The 16,945-nt window shown below is 40.6% G+C and overlaps 1 protein-coding gene across 1 annotated transcript; it reads left to right on the top strand.

The window, feature by feature from the left end:
- Window positions 1-7,954: 7,954 nt before the first annotated feature.
- LOC111902871 (uncharacterized) lies at window positions 7,955-16,684 on the top strand. The gene is made up of 2 exons (XM_023898681.1): window positions 7,955-8,172; window positions 16,213-16,684. The coding sequence occupies exons 1-2, from the start codon at window positions 7,955-7,957 to the stop codon at window positions 16,682-16,684; spliced, it is 690 nt and encodes a 229-aa protein (XP_023754449.1).
- Window positions 16,685-16,945: the final 261 nt, after the last annotated feature.

Here is a 16,945-nt window from a genome sequence, read left to right as displayed (position 1 = left end):
AGAGTTATAACAATAGAAGGATGAAAGTATTTGGACAAAGATTTCCCTAGGAGATTAGACATTTTCCGATGTCATTGGTAGCAAAGATGTGATAAGTTCGGGAAAATTGACCTTGGAGTAGGTCATACATCACACCAAAATTTAGAAAATTTTGACAGTACAAAGACCTAACCGACTGAAAGTTCAAGGTCTTAAATTAAGCATGAAATTAATACTAGAGTCTATACATAGACCTAACTTATATCTAAAAGAGAGAGTAGAGTAGACTCTACTTGCGACGAGAAACGCTCGAATGAGTCCTTGATTCTGATAGATGACTCTCTATGTCCAACATGCTTCTTTCAAACGTTGCCTGGCGACTTCGAAGTTCCCTGACTTCAGCTTCGGTTGTAGTTAGTTCTCTCTACAGGGTCACATTCTGGTTCAGGGTTCTTCCATGAACAGTCTCTAGATGGCGAATGCGAACTGTATTGACTCCCGCATCGACATCAACCTCCATGACCCGGTTGATGGCTGCCCTTCCCTGTTCCTCATTACGAGAAACCATGTGAACCAGAACATGAAAGATTCTGTCTGTTGAGCCTCCCTCGCTCAGATTGTAGAAACTTCGGTCTCCATTGTAGGGTAAGGGTTGACCGTGCTTATGACTCCATCCGTTCTAGTTTGCTGCCCACAGGGGTATGGGGCCTTGAAATCCTAATCGAGGGTTAGGATTTGGAATAGGAGCCACCAGGGGTAGATTATTGACTTCTGGCCCAGAGTCAGAATCTTTTGGGAAATTTTCTACGAAATCTTCATCCAATGGAATTGCATGATTTTCTTCTGGCTCCGCATCGATCCATCCACCATTACCTTTGTTGGGAAAGTACGGGTTGCCGGGGAGATGGGATCGAGCCATGAAATCTAAGCGAGGAAAGGGATGTAAGAAACATCTAATAGACATACTACTTAGATAATTATAGGATGATCCTTACTAGTTACTTCAATACTTGCGTAGTGCATACCAACCATATGTAACCAAGATAGAATAGACTTTCGAATAAGTGACCCTAACTCTAAGTCCATAACCAAACAAGGAGCAAGAAGTAATGCAAAGATTACAGATTCTGAGTCTGTGACACCCTAGTCACATATAACCTTAGCGTATCCACTCAACAACTATTTACATACTAATAAAGACCTTTTTTTGTTCTTAAATAAGTAATTATAGCAACACAAAAATACTCCTATAGTATTTTAAATTTGTAAGTTTGATTCTAGTGTTTTCTTTGGTAAGTTTTCGACTTGTTTCTCACTATGACTATTCTCCGACATACGTTGGTCATATCTCGGACAAATATAGTTGATCAGGCTATATTCATCCTAGATCTGATTATATATTCCGAGGCCTAATCATAGTGTCCAACTTGTCTTAATACTTTTTTATAGTTTCGACTAGGATACTAGACCGTTGCATGCATGTACTTATACTTTTATAAAACTAACATTTTAATTTATTAAAGGTATAGTTTGTGAAAAACGTTATGTCAGACAGTTTTAGTCCCTTTGCATTTATAGTTTGTATATCTTATGCGGTTCGATATACTTAGTTCAGTATAAACAATGCTCTGATACCAATCTGTCACACCCCCAAACCAGAACGGCGGAATAGTTTGAGGGCGGATAACTTCATGTAGTATCATAACAGTTGAGTATTTGTAAAGAGTGTAAACACAACCATCATAAATATAATTTAAAAGTCACATAGTTGAATGTAATACATGCTTCAAAATAAATTACAATATGATGATTTAATAAGTTTTGAAACTGACGCCTTAGCGTCCATTCCCCAAAAGCTGGTTTTACCTGTATTACTGAATCCCTGAGAAATACAAGTAGTTTTGAAAAAGTGTCAACAATTAAGTTGGTGAGTTGATAAGCGTTTTTGTATAGGAATAGTATGCCTTTTAGTATAAAGAAATTCGAGTTTGTTTCTAGAAAAGCCAATATTTTCCGTAATTGAGTGGTGGTTTTAAAAGTTCCAAAAACTGGAACGCATAAGTATTTTTCATACCTAAAATAGTATAAGTATGTGCATATATATATATATATATATATATATATATATATATATATATATATATATATATATATATATATATATATATATATAATCACTAAGGCGTTTAACAGCCCTGTAAACCAAGATGTATTAATACTCCATGTGAGTTTTTATAACCGTGCTATTGACCCAGACTGCCTGTAAGAACGTTCTTCAGGCGTTGGAATGATATGACGTTTGTCACCCCAGACCTACCGTTCTAATTGTAGCTAACCGTTTAGGTGCGGGATTGTTAATCCCGTATAGATCTATACACAAGTATCACGCTTTCCCTATAAGAGATTATGGCTTATAAAACATGACTTAATCTGCGAACTGAAAGGTTCGATGAAGTCAGATATCTCACAAAATTTAGTATCAACAGGTTTACGTATGAAAAATCCATTTTTCTTGTGAATATAATTATTGCCTCTTTTGTTTATAATATGTAAAACTATCATGAATATCTCGTAAATTGTACCTATTATAGTTTTTTGAAAAGTGTGTTTAATTTGAATGATAAACCTTGGTATATTACTAACTTTGCATGTAAAGTAGTCTATAACGTTAGTAGTAACGTTATTTTACGTATTTAACATTTATACATACGATGTAGGTAGAGCTTATAGGTAACGATTTGTATTTTAACATAAGTTTTTCTTATGTTTCACTTGTATTCCCCCTCCCCCTTAAAACATAGAAAAGACGTGAAAATATAGGGGTATGAACTCACATGGTAGAAGTGACGTTTTAATGAAGACGATACCAAATTCGGGCAGCACTTCGATTGGAGAAAGTCGAATGCTCCTCATTTCTTCCCACCAAAAAATCCTTAAACTCTGTATCTCTCTCTACTTCCGGTCTTTCTGAGGCTTTTCAGAATTCTGGAGATTTCTGCTTTAGAGAGGCTTTGAGATAGCTAGGAGTCTGATGAAAAGAAGCTTTCGGGTCAATACTCTACCCGCGACTTTCAGGTTTTCGCTAGCAATTTATGTAAATTAAGTTACACTTGCTACGCTAGGATTGCGTCCCAATGTTTCACTGAATATAGTAAATGAACCTAACTATATATATATATATATATATATATATATATATATATATATATATATATGTATATATATATAGGGCTAGGTTATTTTGTTTTTTACATTTATTGTGTGCTAGAATGCACCAATAGAAATTTAGTAAAATTAAATAATTATTTAATTAAATAATTATAGATATTAAATGATTTCCATAATTATATGTATATTAAATTATATCCATAATTATAATTCTCTTTTTATGGAAACTAATTAAATCCGTCGTTAATGACAGCAATAACATTCTTTCAGAATGAATTTGCATCTAGGTTTTTATATATGAGTTCGTACTTTGTTTCAAGACTCAATCACTTAAAATACAATAAAGTTGTATGGAATATGAAGAACAAGAGTGTATTCTACTAGAATACACTCCCATTGTGCTGCAATACACTCTCATTCTTCTAGATATGAATTTATTCTGAAAGAATATTATTGTTGACATTACTGACGAATTTAATTAGTTTCCATAAAAATGAGTTATAAGTATGGATAGCATTTAATATACATATAATTAATACTAAATTCCTATTGGTGCATTCTAGCACACAATAGATGTGAAAAACATTTGAACGTATATATATATATATATATATATATATATATATATAGGGTTAGGTTATTTTGTTTTCACTATCTATTGTGTGCATGTATGATTGATTCTGTACCAATCATTTTAGTTATTTTAAGAAAGTAATTAATGCATATTACATGTTGAAGATATAATGGATATTAATTACATCTTCAGCATTTAATATAAATTAATTACTTTCTTAAAATAACTAAAATAATTGGTTCGGAATCAATCATACATGCACACAATAGATAGTGAAAACATTTGAGCATAACTCTCTCTCTCTCTCTCTCTATATATATATATATATATATATATATATATATATATATATATATATATATATATATATATATATATATATATATATATATATATAGACACGCTAGGATTGCGTCCCAATGTTTCACAAAATATAGTGGTCTCAAATGAACCTAACCATATATATATATATATATATATATATATATATATATATATATATATATATATATATATATATATATATATATATATATATATATATATATATATATATAGACACACACACACAGAGAGAGAGAGAGAGAGAGGTATAGAAAAGAGCCCAAGTGGGTGAGAGAGAAGAGTCCCATGACGGCAAAGAGGGTTGAGTGGGTGGGAGGGGGGGGGGGGGGGAATTAGCACCGGTGGATCTGAACAACGAATTGTTTGCTCAAATCTCATAAAAAAACACAAACACTAAATTAGAGTCAACAATCGGGTCTGATGGCAGATTGTTTGCTTCGGTGGGGGCAACGTAGATGGGTGAGGTCACCGACGAATCTAGATCTCCGGTGGTGCATATGTTTTCGGCGCCGGTCTCTGATGGATCCTTAAACCGCTACAAATGGAAATACAAACATCGATGGTGAAGAGGTTATCGACATCAATCTCCGATTGAAACCTAAATTGATTCAAATGGTTAGACGTTGCCGACAGTTAAGGTTCTGCATATGGCTTTAGAGAAGAGAGATAAAGAGGAAGACAGAGACGGAGAGTTAAGAGGTGGTGAGGTCGATTGATTGATTAAAGGGTATCCATTTTACTTTTCAATTTTTATAAATGATAAATAAATGAAAAAGTAATAGAAAATAAAAAATGATAGTATAGTCTTTTATATTTGATAGGGACGAAATACGTAATAAAATCAAAACATAAGGACGGTCCGAGTGCAAAATAAACTATATCGACCAAATACGAAATTTTGATAAACCACATAAACGATTTCAGTAATTTCTTCTTATAATATAGAACAAATATATAGGGTAAATAGAAACCTAAAATATTCATTTTATTTAAATAGATAACAATTAAGAAAAAGAGGGAAAAAAACGTGGAGATTTGTCACTTGTCCAACATCGGGCCGGTTGAAGCGAGAATGGAAGGATAAAGAAGACAAAAGGAAGCAAGCGTGAACTCGTGGGCTCATTTGAGGCCCATGAACCTGATATTTATCAACTTAGCAATATGTTGCCTCATTTTGGCTTTGGTTTATTTACAAATCCCACTTTTTATGGTTCAACTGTTCAACCAAACCGATTTTTTTTGCCGGTTTTGACTTGTCCATTTTCAAACGGTTTTTCTACCTTGATGAAACGAACTCCTAACCCTTCCCCCCATAAAACCTTCACTATGTTAGCTACATCTTGGCCTTTCAATATAATCTATAGCTGGCATCCAATAACGCTACATGGAATTACAACTGATTTCCACTTGTTCATTATGATAATAAGAAAATTAGTTACCACATTTCATTGGTTAACTTACATTATTATACGCCTTCCAAAATTGGATATTGGAATTGTGAATCATGACTCCTGTGCTGTTGATTGACCTTTCTAGATAACATTTTCCTGTTTCTACGAAGTCGATCTCTACCTGGTTGACAATTTAGTATTCCCATTGTAGTGGTGTTGACGTAAGATAGTAATAATGTGAGTATTGTGTTATGCACTATTACCTTTTCTTAATGGGAAAAAGATGATCCACTACCCTCAAATACTGATCAACAGGGGTGTTTGCAGTGCAGTGCCATACAATTAGAGTCAAAACTATAAACCGGATATAGGTGCTTAGTTATTCTAAACCTGTTAAGGCGTTTTTATGGGATTTCATTCAATCTCAGTCTTTTTTGTGAATAAATGTTAGAAATTTTAAGTTTTGTGTTAAGTGGGTTAGTTGGGTGAAAAATCCTTCTCTAGACACTTTCTTTAAGTTTTGTGCTAAGTAATTTCTCTTTCTAGCTTCGAGCTAGTTTTATCTTTTTCTAAAATATTGTAGTTCTAAGAAAAACCATATATACAACAGTTTATAACTTTTTGAAACCGCAGAACACATGACAAAACCTCTAAACCCCGTTTTGCGAGGTGGTTTGATGTAGGAGGTTTGTGGAGTTTTGATTCGGTTTATATGGTTTGATTAATACCTTAATTTGATGTTTTGTTTTCCATAAAAAACAAATTTATACCTCGTTTATACCAAAATGTTAGAAAATTATAAATGTTTATTTGTAGAAAGAAATTTTACATATTAAGAGTTCATTTTAAAGTAATATAAACACATGATATTATTAATTAGCAATATCATCGTGTTTAACGTAATTTATTATTACAATTATTTTATTATGTATATATTAAAAGTCAAGTTTACAAAAGAATTTTAGCGTAAGTGTATGCGTTTATTACTTATTAGTGTTCATCTGTGAAGAATAGAATGCATTAATTTACCTTCGTAATTCGTAGAGTTGTTTATTGAACCCATTTGGTTCTATGGTTATGCACTGCTCAACGTTTTTAGGAAAGAGTCCACTAGAATTGTCCTGAATGGGCTTTACTTTCCATATTAGTCTTAACACGCTAATGCATTATGTGTTCCCCACTTTAAAGTGACACTCATTTTATTCTCCACGTTTCAAGTGCTGATCATATACACAAGTTAATTAATATAGTTATATGTCTCGTTGATGTATATTCGTTCCAGATGATGATAACAGAAGAAGTACTAAATTTCGTAGCAAGTAATCATATCACCCTGAAACCCGAATTTTGCTCCATCGATCTGTCATCATATGTCGACTACATTTCAGCTGGATTTTATTTGAAATGAAAGTTGTAATGTTAATACACTTTCAGGCAACTCAACAATAATTACACTGCCTTTGAAAAAAACCTATGGCGGTTTGTCCCACCCGTCAAACCCCAATTTCACTGTTTTCACTTCAAAATTTGGAATTACTCCAATTTTCGCTTATATCCCATTCTAAGTTATTCAGTGTTTAACTAAATCATGTCATTGCTTTGATTTTTACAAACAATTGGTGATGGTTTAGATAGTACAACTACAAGAAAAAAGGTAATTAGCGGCGACTTTTACAAAAGTCGCTGGTAAAGAGTAAAAAAGTCGTCTCGGCGACACATATTGCCAGTAAAAAGTCGCCGCTACTGCTCTATCGCTATTGATCAAAATGTCGCCAGTGAAGACAGTTGTCACCAGTAATACTTTTTGTCACCGCTAATGCTTTTGTTCCTGTCGCCGGTAATAAAAATTTTCATTTTTAAAATTTTTTTTAATCAACGATTTTGGGTATAAAAAACCCAATACATAACAACATTAAATGCAGAAAAAAAAAATTACATAATAATATCTGATTAGATAACAAATACTGTTATAATTAATTTAATACCAAAATAAACAACCAAAGTTTTACAATTTTAACAAGTAGCAAAGTGACACGACAAGTATAACATACAAAATACAAATTAATTTTCTGGCGAACCATCATCACCGCTCCCATCGTTTCCTTTTTGATCTTTCCCCGATTGAAAAAACGCATAAAGTTCCTCCCTAGTGTCAGGTCGTTGAGCGTTTCCCGAAGATTTTTCAACTACATAATAAATAACAACATATGTAAACTTATAAGTTAAATTATTTAGATATTATTTGATATATATATATATATATATATATATATATATATATATATATATATATATATATATATATATATATATATATATATATATATATATAGACACAATCCTTTGCTAATTTACATAGGATTTGTTTAATTGTATTATATATACACGTTCAATCAATGAGAAAGGCTAACGGGTTTTATCGATCTTTATGGTATCAGAGCCTTAACCCTAAACTTTTCCGTCTCCCTCTTTGGCGCCTCCTTCTATCGTTGACGTCATGCCAAATAAAGATAATAACTCCTCTTCTAAAATCCCCTTTCATCCTGCCTTTGGAGTCAATAACATCAAGAACTATATCCCTCTCATTCTTGATCAAACAAACACACATTATGCATCATGGGTAGAACTATTTCGAATTCAAGCTTGTGCCTACAATGTTCTTGACCACAACAAACCCAAATCCCCACGCCCTGCTGACATCGATGAAGACACATGGCAATAATTAGATGCCCTTGTTAAACAATGGATCTATGCCACAATTTCACCAGAACTCGCTCAAACCATCATGAAGCATGGCGCTTGTAACATCCTGAATTTCAAAACAATTAAAACTTTTCAAAATCACCCATTTTATTAACGTTGTTACAAAAAGGTTTTTAATACATTGTTTAACAGAGTAATTTCCCAGGTTCATATCATAAAACACCAACGCGAGGAACAGTACGATCACGCCTTTGCCTTGCCACAGACTCTTGAGAACCTGAAACATAAAACCACAACTGTAAGCCCGAAATCTTAGTGAGATACCTCCAGAATACCAACCACATATACGCCTTTCCAGGCCCCGACCTTCCGGTCCATGTGTCTCAGGGAACTTCCGTCCCTGCTGGGTAAACCTTCCGGTCCTACCCACGTCGACCTTCCGGTCCATCACACAACATAATCGCCTTCCGGCCCATAACATATTGCCTTCCGGCCCATAAGCATAAAATGCACATATAACATAACAAGCAATCATATAGCAGTTCATAGACAACAATCGATCAACAGATCACATATCATAGCATTACTCTAACAAGATATCGGTCTAGCCGGTCACTATCATAACATTACCCTATGAACCAGTCAACATACTAAATGCATACATACGCCTTTCCAGGCCATGACCTTCCGGTCCACATAGTAATGCCTTCCGGCCTGTAACATATAATGACAACTTCCCGGATTTCCATCCGGTAAAAAGGGTCGGCCTTGGTGCCATAAACCCTAACGATATAGTGAGGATAACTCACCTCGAAACTGCCGACTGAACAGATAGCTCAAGCTGCTCTGATCACTGATACGATCTCCACCTCTGGACAGTCACCAATGCACTGAACTCAAACAATAACAACAATTACCAAAATACCCCTGGAACCACTGGTAAATCCTTGGTCAAAAACAAGGTCAAAGTCGTCCCCTGACTGACCCTACTCGCCGAGTCCCCATACTCAGAACTTCACTCAACCCGCGATCTAACTCGCCGTGTCACCCCAAGACTCGCCGAGTTCAACGACTCTGAGTCCACTCGCCCTTAACTCACCGATTCCTTAAGACACCCTTTCTACACGTCGAGTATCCCCTTTTTACTCGACGAGTTCCTCCTGGAAGAATCGCGGGGCAACCCCGACTCAACTCGCCGAGTCTGAAGAACAACTCGACGAGTCCCAGTAAATCTTCAAGCTACTCGCCGAGTCTGATCATCGGACTCGGCGAGTCCATGCCATGCAACCGCAAAAACTGCTTTCTAATGGCAGAACTGCTCCGACCATTCATAGGCCTGGCCTTCCTAGACTGGTCCATCACGTAAGGTCCTCATTTTGGTGCTCATGATACACCCCATGATTCATAACATACATATTGACCTAAGGCATAAGGATTCCAATCCAAAACCTTCATTAATTCCCGAAATGTACAGGCATGGGACATTCTGGACCTCCAAAGTCCCAATACAGAGTCACAATCATTTGGGGGACTAGGGTAGCATTCAATCTAATCACAAAAGGGTTCCACAAACCCTAATTCCATAAACACATCAACATAGCAGAGCATAACTCGAATTCTTACCTGAATAATGTGCCCTCTGTGTCCCCAAATCCTCAGAACGTGACTCCCTTGCTGTTCCTTTAGCCAAGCCCTTCTCTTCCTTGCACAACAACACTTCCAAGATCAACAATGGCCCTTGAACTTTGCTCCAGATGCACCCAATCGATTTAGGGTTCTTCCCAGAAGGCTAAAATGAATAATGACGGCCAATAAGTGCCTCTTATACGTCCCAAACCTGAACGGTTAGGGTTTTCTCTAAACAGCGCAGACTCGCCGAGTCCATATCTGGACTCGTCGAGTCCAGTCGCAAACCCGCGACCCGGTCTGCGATCCTACTCGGCGAGTCTAGGCTCCAACTCGCCGAGTCCCTTCTTAAAACACCCCAGAAACATAATTATTACAATACTTAAAATTCCGGGCTGTTACAATTCTCCCCCACTAGGATTAGACTTCGCCCTCGAAGTCTCACTCTGAAAATAGTTCCGGATGCTGCTCCCGCATCTCACGTTCCGGCTCCCAAGTCATTTCCGATCCCTTCCGATGTTACCACTGAACCAATACCAGAGGTACCTCCTTGTTCCTCAGAACCTTGATCTTCCGATCCCTGATGGCCACTGGTCTCTCAGCATAATTCAGGCTCGCATCCACCTGAATATCCTCTAATGGAACCACTGCCGACTCATCGGCTAAGCACTTCCTCAATTGCGACACATGAAAGGTGTCGTGGATCTGTCCCAACTCCGCTGGCAACTCCAATCGATAGGCTACCCGGCCTATCCTTGCAATCACCCGAAATGGCCCAATGTACCGGGGCCCCAACTTGCCTCTCTTCCTGAAGCGAATCACTCCTTTCCAAGGAGAGGCCTTCAGGAGTACGAGGTTGCCGACCTGAAACTCAAGCTCGGACCGGCGTCTGTCTGCATAACTTTCCCTGTCGGCTCTGTCGAATCTGCTCTGTCGACTGAAGCACGATCTCTGCACTGCACATCACTCTCTGTAACCGAAAATTACCCAAGATGCAACTCTGCTCTAAATCTCAACGATCACTCGACCCATAAGGGTTAGGAAACCATGAACCACCGGATCCCCGATCCAAAGCCCACTTTGTCCATTCCGGACCGACTGAGAGATCCATTCTCACTCTCAGAGCAACTCTCACAAGTTCTCCTCTTGCCATCACATACACATACTGAACTAGTCCCAACACCCGCAGGTTGAAAGACCCGATACACTGATGATATCCTCGAACATCTCCCAAGATGAACCACTACATCCACCCTACACTCTGATCAGAATCACACTGAGAATTTAAGATTCTCCCTCTCCCTGCATCCTTTCTGAGCCTCAACAGACATCCCAAACCGGATGGGTTCCTACTTCGCTGCCGCGAACACGATGCTCGAATGCATACTCGAAATACTCTAACCATAACTCTGCTCTGCAGCTTTCATTCTCGTGAACTTGCACTCCCCTTCGGAGTTACACACCTTTCTCTTTTCCTTCCAAGGGACCCTCTTGGCCATAATGCCACTCCAACCGGTGCTACGGTGCTTGCCCCAAGCGACACCACCCTTTTTGCGTAACCGCTATTCATATACTCTGGTTCTCATCACAGGGGCTCTCAATCCCATGCACTCTCTCCACTCATCAAAATCACTGCCTCAGCTAAAGAAGATCACTAACCCGGGGCCAGACCTTCCAATGCAATCACACTGCAACCTACACGATCCGCAATCTCAAACTGATCCAGCAATACCAACAGAGTCTCCAACATGACTGGACCGACTCTCATAACACATACTAGCCACTCGAGGCTATATCTCTGTGGGTCCGTACACCCAACTCTGCGAACCCTCAGGTTCTAACTCCGGGAACCTTCCGGTTCCAGCTTTAGAAACATGCACAACATAATCCCGTGGGATTAATGCAGTACAACCCATCACGTACCTCAAACATACCAATACTCTGATCGCATAACCCCGGTTACTTACTCAAGCTTGATCCCGGCCTTCTCTCAGGCCTCCACAATCAAATGCCCTAGGTCTGTATCCCGCCCCGCATACCTGACACTCGCTCTCGTCGACCTATACTCTGCGCTGACAAACACTGCTGAATCCCAACAGCTAAGCACCCTCACATACTCATCGATCTCCCGGAAAATTCTCCAATTCTCCCCCACTAAAGCACTGACTAACTGCCACCGATCGTCATTAACGACCTTTCAGAACAATCCTGCACAAAGAGAACATTTACCCACTGACTGCTTCCCACAAGCATAAGCAACCCTCAGCAAAACACATCTCCTCCCTGATCAATCCGCTCAAAAGAATTCGGTCTTTCAATTATCCACTCCACGACTGCAGATGCTACCCAACATTCAACCCAGTGCCGCATCTCCACTATCAACCCTCACGAACGATAACCAACGGAATTCCCAAGAAATAACCCATAGCCAAACCCACAACCTGAAAAAGGATGAATACCGCATCGAAAACTGCACAAGGATACCGGCACCAAAACACCAACTATAACCATACCAACCATCAGGGAACAACGAATGCCAAAGCAAAAACCTGAAACACCATTCCTTAACCATGCCAAACCCGCGAAACAACGAATACCGCATCGAAATCCACACAAGATACCAGCACAACAATACGCCACAATCAACGCAAGACAATCAAGACATCAAGAAAGCATTATACCCGCAGCTGCCTCCGGCACTGCTCCGTCTCCCTCTACCGCAAGCCGATAAGCACGACCCTGAGCCCTTGGGGCTCTGCTCCATCCTGTCCTCCTCCTGAACTCCTCAAGGTGGCCGGTGCTAGAGCCTGCACCGGTCCTGCAGAAAGCTGTGGACAGTTGACTGTCAAATGTCCAACCTGCCGACACTGATAACAAATCCTCAAATCCCGAATTGGCACTGACTGCCGACAATCCCGTGCACCGTGCCCCTCCTTTCCGCACTTGCGGCATGCACCACCGGACCAACAAGCTCCGGTGTAACCCCTCCCACGCTTCCCACAAGTGTGGCCGCTCCGATCCCCCATTCTAACATCTACGGTCCTGGACCGTTTCGGCGCCGACTGCGACTGCATCGGGGTCTGCCTCAGCTCTCGCAACTGCAACTCAACCTCTAGCTCACGCCACATGGCGGCCTCCTGCAAGTCCAACAAGGTCGCACACCTCTGCGCAGACACGAACTGTCTGATATCCCTCTTGAGCATACTCAGATATCAGGACATCTGAGCCTGCTCCGAAGCGAACTCAGGGCAAAACATCGCCCTCTCAATAAACATCCTGGTGATCTCAGTCACCGACTCCAAATCCTGCTTCAGCTCAAAGAACTCCCGAGCCAATCTCTCCTTTTCATCGCGCGGAACATAGCGAGTACTGAACATCTCTCTGAATCGATCCCATGAAACCGCAGCCCTCTGCGCATCGGAAAATGACCTCGTAGTCAATCTCCACCAATCCTTCGCTCCTAGCCTCAACAGGTTCAGAGCACACCTCACCCTCTGATCAGCAGGGCATAAACTCGTGGAGAAACATCCCTCCAAGTCTGATAACCATCTCATATCAACAATCGGGTCCTGAACTCCATCGAATGTGGGAGGCTTCGTATAATAGAAGTCCCGATACTGGAAACCCCGACTAGCTCCTCCCCTTGCCGCTGCTACAGCCGCTGTAGCCACCGCGGCAGCCGTCTCTGCGAGAGCCGCATATCGCTCATCAAAATACTCAATCATGGCGGTCTTGATCGACCCAAACAATTTCGGCAACTCAGCCCGGAACAATGCAGCAACCCCATCATGCAGGATCTCGCGAATCCTCGCATCCCGCTCGCTCGTGCTCGTCTGATCGATAATCTCCGACAGCACCGATCCACCCGGAACTCGCTCTCCAGCTCCCGATCCTGACCCGGATCCACTATCATCACGCCTCGAAATCTCCTTACAGAAGACACCCTACCCATCTCAGACACTTCCCAAAATCCTGGGATCCAACTCTCGCAACCCTACCCTAGAGACCATGGTTTCCCTGATACGCGTATGGGTCCTGTGCTTTCAGTAGTACGGGCCCATACTACCTTCCACACCTACCCATATTTGTATGAAGTACTACCACGGTACCCTAGGGAACATGCATAACAACTATCAACCCTCACCACTAGAGGAACACTAAGAACATCCCATAGGGGACCCTAGGCTACAGGCATCACATATCAGGCAACATTATCATGAATTCTTGAAGATCCCTAGCCAAACTCTAGCATGCTGTGCTATCAAGCTCAAATAAACAAATATCATGTATGGTATCTTGGGGTTACTTACTGGCTCCGGCTGATCGTACCTCCGCGTCCTCCTTTTACCAAATTTGAAAACCATTTTAATTTCTCATTTTAAATTTTCTCTTTTTGAAATCCTCCTCGATTTGAGACTGGAGTCACACGAATGTTTCCCCAATTCACTCAAACCAAGGCTCTGATACCAACTTGTAACATCCTGAATTTCAAAACAATTAAAACTTTTCAAAATCACCCATTTTATTAACGTTGTTACAAAAAGGTTTTTAATACATTATTTAACAGAGTAATTTCCCAGGTTCATATCATAAAACACCAACGCGAGGAACAGTACGATCACGCCTTTGCCTTGCCACAGACTCTTGAGAACCTGAAACATAAAACCACAACTGTAAGCCCGAAAGCTTAGTGAGATACCCCCAGAATACCAACCACATATACGCCTTTCCAGGCCCTGACCTTCCGGTCCATGTGTCTCAGGGGACTTCCGTCCCTGCTGGGTAAACCTTTCGGGCCTACCCACGCCGACCTTCCGGTCCATCACACAACATAATCGCCTTCCGGCCCATAACATATTGCCTTCCGGCCCATAAGCATAAAATGCACATATAACATAACAAGCAATCATATAGCAGTTCATAGACAACAATCGATCAACAGATCACATATCATAGCATTACTCTAACAAGATACCGGTCTAGCCGGTCACTATCATAACATTACCCTATGAACTAGTCAACATACTAAATGCATACATACGCCTTTCCAGGTCATGACCTTCCGGTCCACATAGTAATGCCTTCCGGCCTGTAACATATAATGACAACTTCCCGGATTTCCATCCGGTAAAAAGGGTCGGCCTTGGTGCCATAAACCCTAACGATATAGTGAGGATAACTCACCTCGAAACTGCCGACTGAACAGATAGCTCAAGCTGCTCCGATCACTGATACGATCTCCACCTCTGGACAGTCACCAATGCACTGAACTCAAACAATAACAACAATTACCAAAATACCCCTGGAACCACTGGTAAATCCTTGGTCAAAGACAAGGTCAAAGTCAACCCCTGACTGACCCTACTCGCCGAGTCAACCCTATGACTCGCCGAGTCCCCATACTCAGAACTTCACTTAACCCGCGATCTAACTCGCCGAGTCACCCCAAGACTCGCCGAGTTCAACGACTCTGAGTCCACTCGCCCTTAACTCACCGATTCCTTAAGACACCCTTTCTACACGTCGAGTATCCCCTTTTTACTCGACGAGTTCCTCCTGGAAGAATCGCGGGGCCACCCCGACTCAACTCGCCGAGTCTGAAGAACAACTCGACGAGTCCCAGTAAATCTTCAAGCTACTCGCCGAGTCTGTTCATCGGACTCAGCGAGTCCATGCCATGCAACCGCTCAAATTGCTTTCTAATGGCAGAACTGCTCCGACCATTCATAGGCCTGGCCTTCCTAGACTGGTCCATCACGTAAGGTCCTCATTTTGGTTCTCATGATACACCCCATGATTCATAACATACATATTGACCTAAGGCATAAGGATTCCAATCCAAAACCTTCATTAATTCCCGAAATGTACAGGCATGGGACATTCTGGACCTCCAAAGTCCCAATACAGAGTCACAATCGTTTGGGGGACTAGGGTAGCATTCAATCTAATCACAAAAGGGTTCCACAAACCCTAATTCCATAAACACATCAACATAGCAGAGCATAACTCGAATTCTTACCTGAATAATGTGCCCTCTGTGTCCCCAAATCCTCAGAACGTGACTCCCTTGCTGTTCCTTTAGCCAAGCCCTTCTCTTCCTTGCACAACAACACTTCCAAGATCAACAATGGCCCTTGAACTTTGCTCCAGATGCACCCAATCAATTTAGGGTTCTTCCTAGAAGGCTAAAATGAACAATGACGGCCAATAAGTGCCTCTTATACGTCCCAAACCTGAACGGTTAGGGTTTTCGCTAAACATCGCAGACTCGCCGAGTCCATATCTGGACTCGTCGAGTCCAGTCGCGAACCCGCGACCCGGTCTGCGATCCTACTCGGCGAGTCTAGGCTCCAACTCGCCGAGTCCCTTCTTAAAACACCCCAGAAACATAATTATTACAATACTTGAAATTCCGGGCTGTTACAGCGCTACTGCTCAAGAACTATGGGATCGATTGTCTGAAATATTTCAAGACAACAAAGCTACTTGTGCAGTCTACCTTGAAGAGCAATTCACTAGCACACGCTTAGATGCCTTTGCCAATGTCACCAGATATTGTGCTCGTTTGAAAAACCTTGCTGATCAATTAACTAATGTTGGCAATCCTGTATCTGAACAAAATATGGTTCTACAACTTGTTTCTGGTCTAACCAAGGGTGATTATGACACAATCGCCACCATCATCCAACAATCTGATTTGCTTCCCACCTTTAATAAAGCTCAATCCCAACTACTCTTGGAAGAAACACTCAGGAACAAACAAGATACTCATGCTCCCCAAGCCCGTGCTACCCAAACTGTTGACTCTCCAAACCTTCGTGTTCACTCTCAAACCAGTGGCAACAACAACACCAGTCGCAATTTCAGAAGCGATCATGGTGATCAGGGCAACTATTGATGGGTTTTTGTCATAAGACATCCTATGTGCTCATACAAACCCTAAAGCTTGGATCTAGGTTTCTCTATTGTACATGCTTTGAATCCAAGACTATAAATCCTAATTCTAGCATATGGAAATCAATATTAACATATAATTAGGTTTATGATATTACCCTGATTGTTATGTAGCAATAACAATCCCAATTCCTCCTTGAATTGACTTTGGAAGGCTTAGAGTCACAATTGTCACTCCTCTAATGGTTTACAAACACCATAAGCA

The sequence above is a fragment of the Lactuca sativa genome, chromosome 7 (assembly GCF_002870075.4).
Source record: "Lactuca sativa cultivar Salinas chromosome 7, Lsat_Salinas_v11, whole genome shotgun sequence".
Classification (NCBI taxonomy): Eukaryota; Viridiplantae; Streptophyta; class Magnoliopsida; order Asterales; family Asteraceae; genus Lactuca; species Lactuca sativa.
Note: the sequence above shows the minus strand (reverse complement) of the source record. Positions and strands in the feature narration are given on the sequence as shown.